Below are 7343 nucleotides of genomic sequence, written 5' to 3' on the forward strand. Positions count from 1 at the left end.
GAAGAGGAGGTAGCATAGTGTCCTCATAATAATGTAAGAATTATTGAAACAAAACCCAAACAACTGAGAAATCTCACCCAATTAAAATGGAAATCTCTGTTGAAAGGACATGGTGAGGAGGGAAAGGGAAGCTTCCTGGTGCACAGAGCTAGAGGAGGCTAGAGCCCAGCACTTAGAAAGAAAGAGCTAAAGTCCATCAGGAGAGAAGCAGGAACCCACTAGAGAAATGAGGAGGACCTAGCCACCAGCACCTCCCAGGAAAGGACCCATCAGTGGCTCAAAAACATGTGAAAAGATGCTCAACGTGACTAGTTAGTGATCAGGAAATGGAAACTAAGACCAAACGGACACCCAATTTCACTCCTGCCAAGATTGGCAAGGATATTGAGCAATGAATCACGGCCCCTGTGCTGATGCCTAAAGTAGAGCAATAACTTGTAAAGCCGCTTTTCTCCTATTACATCGAAGCAGCCCCTGCCCAGGTGCCAAAGATTTCATGGACAGGAATGTTCACAGCACAGTTCTTCACAACAGCAAAAAGCTTCAAATAACCGAAATGCCCTTGCACAGGAGAACAAATGTGGTGCAGCCATAAAACACAATTCTGCCAGGAAGAATTTACTTCAGCAACAATAAGTCAGCTACAGCCATGAGCACTGAAGGTGAACAAAGCTGAGAAAAAGCACAAGATGCAGAGAGACACTCACAGCAGGACATCGTTTACATAGATTGGACTACATTCATAATGCAATGAAGTATTGTGTAGAGGTGCATACCTATGAGGTAAAACTGAAAGGGAAATCAAAGATATGGTAAACATAGTATCTTTTATCCATAATAATATTTTTACTTTATTATTTATAATACAAATATTTCTAAATATTCAAAATTAGGTAATTATAGCATAGCCATACAATTGAATATCATGTTTTAGAACAATATATAATGACAGAAAGTGCTTAATGATCAGGAGACTTGGGTAAACATAACATTTCAAATAGTGGTTGCCACTGGTGAGGAAAGAGAGGGCTGTGATGGGTAGGGGGCATTCAGGGTTTTAGAAGGATAGCATTCTGTGTCTTACACTGGGTGCTGAGTAAGCATATGGCTGTTCATTTTTCAGTTTTAAAACATTATATATACATATAAAGATACTCAAATAAATGTTTCCAGCCCTGGCCAATAGGTTTCGGGTTTGATCTCTGGTCAGAGCACATACAAGAATCAACCAAAGGAATGCATGAATACGTGGAACAACAAATCAATGTTTCTGACTTGCACTCACTCTCTCTCTCTCTCTCCCTCTCTCATTCTAAAATCAATCAATAAACAAAAAACAGCAACAAATAAATGTTTCCAGCCCTGGCTGATAGGTTTTGGGTTTGATCTTCGGTCAGAGCACATGCAAGAATCAACTAAATAAGTGGTTCTCAACCTTCCTAATGCCGCAACCCTTTAATAGAGTTCCTCATGTTGTGGTGACCCCCAATTTCATTGTTACAAATTGAACATAATTAAAGCATAGTGATTAATCATAAAAACAATATGTAATTATATATGTGTTTTCTGATGGTCTTAGGCGACCCCTGTGAAAGGGTCGTTCAACCCCCAAAGGGGTCACGACCCACAGGTTGAGAACCGCTGAACTAAATGAATGCATGAATAAATGGAACAACGAGTCAATGTTTCTGACTCACACTCTCTCTCTCTCTTCCTCTCTCATTCAGAAATCAATCAATTAAAAAAACACAAATAAATATTTCCTTGCAAAAACTAAATTAAGAAGTAAAGATTCCCAGGATTTTGTTTGAGGGACTAGTTGGTGTCAACATTGTGATAATAGCATCTAAACATCCAAATATGTTTTTCCTTGAGAACAAATCTTTTAGTCATGGGACTAGCCATTGATGGACTGGCTGCAAACCCAAAGAGGACATACAGATGGCCAATCGACAAGAACAGATGCTCAATGTCACTAATATCATGGAAATGTAAACTAAAACCACACCTCACACCTATCAGAATGGCTATCGCCAATCAATCAATAGTTGGTGAGGATGTGGGGAAAAGGGAACTGATGGTGGGAATGTTAGCACTCAGCTGAGCCACAGCACAGTGCAGAGGTGTCACTGAACGCGCAAACTGCCACTGCTCCTGTGTGAGTCGTGCTTGATGATTTTGGACAGCACTTACTGGCATTATTGATTTTTGTTAGAAAAATACACGGGACATATAGTCGGCTGTGTCACCTTAGGTTGGTATTTTCTTTCTAAGAGGGCATTGAAAAGGGGATCTTTCCTATATTTTATTCCCAGTTTCTGCTTTGAACTTTGCAGACAAAACATACTGGAGACTTTATCTCTTCACATATATTTATTTCATGTATGAAAGGGTACAGACCTGTACAGTTCTTTCTTAACACTTTTGCTTTATTAGTAACTTTCTCCAAGTAAGGGATTCTGACTCTTTTTTGCTTCTTACCGTCCCCTCTTCCTCATACCCTTTCAAAGCCCCACATGTGCAGCCCACATATCTTAAGTGTGATGTTTGCTTATGACTTATCATATGTTTAAAGCTTGTTGTTCAACTTTCCACAACTAGGAGCCTGATTGTAGAGCTGTATCTATTGACTAACAATTCAACAGCTCAAAATTCTGAGGGTCTGACTCAGATAGCAGGAAAGCTGCTTGTATACTAGTAAATAAAAGAATTGAATTGTTAGTTTAGTTTGGTTCAAAGTATTCTCTGAAACTATTGGGAATTTTCATAGGAATTTATAACTACTAAAATTTGAAAATTACCTTCTAAGACCTAATGGAACCATTTTTCTTTTAATCCTAACCTGAGAATATGCTTATTTATTTTAGAGAGAGGGAGAGAGAGAGAGAGAGAGAGAGAGAGAGAGAATACCCTTGATGTGAGAAACATCAATGAGTTGCCTGACTGGGGATTGAACCCAAAACCTAGGTATGTGTCCTGACTGGGAATCAAACCAACAACCTTTTATTGGAATGTTTATTGGAATGATGCTCCAGCCAACTGAGCCACAGCAGCCAGGGTATGGAACCCATTTTCAGGAAAGAAAACCTTATATTCCTCCTAGAATTTCTGCATACCTGAGGACCAAAGTTCAGCGAAGTCAATGGGAGTTGATGGAACACCTTGAGGCCTTTGATTTGATTGAATGAGCTATAATGTGTGCAACGTGCTCATCGCTGTGCCTGGCTTGCACTCACTCTTTTGTGGTTTCAGCCTGTTTTCTATGTCACTGTTTTTTTTTAATTAAATCTTTATTGTTCAGATTATTACATTTGTTCCTCTTTTTTCCCCCCATAAATCCCCTCCTTCCAGCTCCCACCCCACCCTCCGCCCTCACTCCCCACCCACTGTCCTCATCCATAGGTGCGCGATTTTTGTCCAGTCTCTTCCCGCATCTCCCACACCCCCTTTCTCCCCAAGAATAGTCAGTCAATTCCCTTTCTGTGTCCCTGATTCTATTATAATCACCAGTTCATTCTGTACATCAGGTTATTTATTCACTTGATTCTTAGATTCACTTGTTGATAGATGCATATTTGTTGTTCATAATTTGTATCTTTACCTTTTTCTTCTTCTTCCTCTTCTTAAAGGATACCTTTCAGCATTTCATATAATACTGGTTTGGTGGTGATGAACTCCTTTAGCTTTTCCTTATCTGTGAAGCTCTTTATCTGACCTTCAATTCTGAATGATAGCTTTGCTGGATAAAGTAATCTTGGTTGTAGGTTCTTGCTATTCATCACTTTGAATATTTCTTGCCACTCTCTTCTGGCCTGCAAAGTTTCTGTTGAGAAATCAGCTGACAGTCGTATGGGTATTCCCTTGTAGGTAACTGAGTTTCTTTCTCTTGCTGCTTTTAAGATTCTCTCTTTGTCTTTTGCTCTTGGCATTTTAATTATGATGTGTCTTGGTGTGGTCCTCTTTGGATTCCTTTTGTTTGGGGTTCTCTGCGCTTCCTGGACCTGTAAGTCCATTTCTTTCACCAGGTGGGGGAAGTTTTCTGTCATTATTTCTTCAAATAGGTTTTCAATATCTTGCTCTCTCTCATCTTCTGGTACCCCTATAATTCTGATGTTGGTACGTTTGAAGCTGTCCCAGAGGCTCCTTACACTATCTTCGTATTTTTGGGTTCTTTTTTCATTTTGCTTTTCCGGTTGGGTGTTTCTCGCTTCTTCGCATTTCAAATCTTTGACTTGATTCTTGCGCTCCTCTGGTCTGCTGTTGGGAGTCTGTATAATATTATTTGTTTCAGTCAGTGTATGCTTACTTTCTAGATGGTCCTTTATCACACCATCGAGGGTCTCATTAGATTTCCTGTACATCTCATCAAGTTTATCAACAGACTCTAGAAGCCTCTTTAGAGACCTCAAAAGTGTGGTTCTGAACTCAATATCCTCCCTTGATAGTTTTGTCCTGTTTATTTGTCTCTGCAGTTTTTACACTTTCTTGGTACACCCCCTAGTGGTCTTTGTGCGCAGTCTTGTTGTAGGTAGTTAAGCCTTGATTGTTGTAGTTAATACTAGAGGGATTTGACCTCCAGGCCGACTGGCTGTTCTATGTCACTGTTATGTGTTTTCTTTAAAACAGTTTTAGGCTCATAAATTTTGCTGCTTTTCTCTGAAGCCTTGGCCCTGAAATTTGGAAGCAGAGACTTTAAAATTTGAGCATCGAGTTAATATTTTATATAGTCATATAGTCAATCATTATTGAAATCTTGATTCACATAATTATAAAAGAAGTAATTTTAAATATATGAAGATTCTTTAAATTAAATGTAATTTGCTGTGTTCTCAGTTCAGGTAACTACATTTATAAATTTGTTTTATATTATTTTAAATCTCATCATGCTTCCCACCAATGAAGGCTACTAGATTTACATGGTGGGTTCTATAAGACAAATTGATGTAGGTAATTATGAAAAAATAACGCCTTCAGCAGGGGTTTTGTTTTTCATTTTTGATCTTTGACTTTAAGCAATTTGATACTATTTATTGGAGCTGGATGGTTACTAAAAATGCTAATTTGACGAACAGGAAGAGGACGAAAAAAATAACCATCCACGACGCCGAGCCGAACCGGACCGCAGCCACCATGAACAGCAAAGGTCAATATCCAACGCAGCCAACCTACCCTGTGCAGCCTCCTGGGAACCCAGTGTACCCGCAGACCTTGCATCTCCCTCAGGCTCCACCCTATACCGATGCTCCGCCCGCCTACTCAGAGCTCTATCGTCCGAGCTTTGTGCACCCAGGGGCTGCCACCGTCCCTACCATGTCAACTGCATTTCCTGGCGCCTCACTGTATCTTCCCATGGCCACCCAGTCTGTGGCTGTTGGGCCTTTAGGCTCCACAATCCCCATGGCTTACTATCCAGTTGGCCCCATCTATCCACCTGGTTCAACAGTGCTGGTGGAAGGCGGGTATGATGCAGGTGCCAGATTCGGAGCTGGGGCTACTGCTGGCAACATTCCTCCTCCACCCCCTGGATGCCCTCCCAATGCTGCTCAGCTTGCAGTCATGCAGGGAGCCAACGTCCTCGTAACTCAGCGGAAGGGGAACTTCTTCATGGGCGGTTCAGATGGTGGCTACACCATCTGGTGAAGACCCAAGGCCACCTCTGTGCCGGGAAAGACATCACATACTTTCAGCACTTTTCACAATGTAACTGCTTTAGTCATATTAACCTGAAGTTGCAGTTTAAGACACATGTTGTTGGGGTGTCTTTCTGGTGCCCAAAATTTCAGGCACTTTTCAAACTTAATAAGGAACCATGTAATGGTAGCAGTACCTCCCTAATGCATTTTGAGGTAGGGGAGGTATCCATTCATAAAATGAATGTGGGTGAAACAGCCCTAAAAATCTTCCTTTAATTCCTCTGGAGTAATACTGTACCATACTGGTCTTTGCTTTTAGTAATAAAACATCAAATTAGGTTTGGAGGGAACTTTGATCTTCCTAAGAATTAAAGTTGCCAAATTATTCTGATTGGTCTTTAATCTTTAAGTCTTTGATTTATATTGCTTGTTTTAAGTGAAATGCATTAGTTGTCTGCCTTTTCCACCTTTTGTCCCACATCCCACGCCCAACCCATCTTCCATTCCCTCCCGCCAATCTCCATCGAATCAGTGGTGCAGGACAGAAAGCCAGTCAGACTCATTTCCTTCTCTCCTTGCACTTGTCCCCACCTGTCATCTTTAACTTGTCTTTCACAAGGATCCTCTGAAACCGTCTGTGCCCAAAGCACAGACCCCATTATTTCTGTTTTTGCATCTCCTCAGGCAAAAGTGGAGGGTGCCTTTTGGACCCTCCTCATAGGCTCTCTTCATACATGAACCAAACCCAAATTTGCTTTGGTGCCAGAAAAACATCTTATTTGAACAAAGGATAGCAACACAAACTGTAAACAACAGTTTGTTTAAAATGTGTGTGTGTTGGGGGGGAGGGTGGGGGAGGGCAAGGAGGAGGATGTATTTCATAAGCCTGATGACTTTAGAGCCAAATTAAGGGGAGTTGTCAGATAAAAAATTGGTTACCATTTATTGTCCAAGTATCTGATGCAGCCACTCATGGCTCCCAGTAATTCCTAAGCTGGGTTAATGGGGTCATGTGAATGCCTCTACACAATGACTTGAGTCCAGTGAAATCTCATTAGGGTTAAGAATATTTCAGGGATCCTTAATATTTTAATTTTTGTTTTTTGCAATTGGGTTTTATTTTTATAATTTCAGTTCATCTAAATTTTGTGTTCTGTACATGTGATGTTTGACTGTACCATTGACTGTTATGGAAGTTAAGCGTTGTATGTCTCTCTCTCTACACTGTGGTGCACTTAACTTGTGGATTTTTTTATACTAAAAATGAAGAATAAAGACTATTTTGAAGATTTGATTTAAAAAAATAAATAAATAAATAAATAAATAAATAAAAATGCTAATTGGTACTCACCCCCACCCCCTGCCATCATAAGTTCAAAGATTTCATTTACTTTAAAATTTTATATTTATTTAAATTTAAAAAAATTAGTTTACCACAATAAACGCATTACTAGTTTAGAAAATAATTTAAACCCTTTTCACTCATTGATTGACAACTGTTTAAATTTTGTTCTGAGGATCCTGCAATTCTGTTCTCTAAAGGTCTTCCTTGCATGTGCTGGTTCAATGCTCCTTGCACGGAGAATTATGTACAAAATATTTGTGTTGAAATATTTCCCAAATATGCAGCTTCGTTTTGTTCATGTTTCTTTCCTCTAAATTACTTATTAGCTAATATTCTAACAAATCGTTTTGTAGGCAGTTAACTGG

At 39.8% G+C, this 7343-nt stretch overlaps 1 protein-coding gene across 1 annotated transcript; it reads left to right on the plus strand.

The window, feature by feature from the left end:
- The first annotated feature begins 5070 nt into the window (after window positions 1–5070).
- On the plus strand, window positions 5071–6927 carry LOC102442462 (DAZ-associated protein 2). The gene has a single exon (XM_014450854.1). The coding sequence runs from the start codon at window positions 5131–5133 to the stop codon at window positions 5638–5640; it is 510 nt and encodes a 169-aa protein (XP_014306340.1). The 5' UTR covers window positions 5071–5130; the 3' UTR covers window positions 5641–6927.
- Window positions 6928–7343: the final 416 nt, after the last annotated feature.

Source organism: Myotis lucifugus, unplaced genomic scaffold (genome assembly GCF_000147115.1).
Source record: "Myotis lucifugus unplaced genomic scaffold, Myoluc2.0 scaffold_4349, whole genome shotgun sequence".
NCBI lineage: Eukaryota > Metazoa > Chordata > Mammalia > Chiroptera > Vespertilionidae > Myotis > Myotis lucifugus.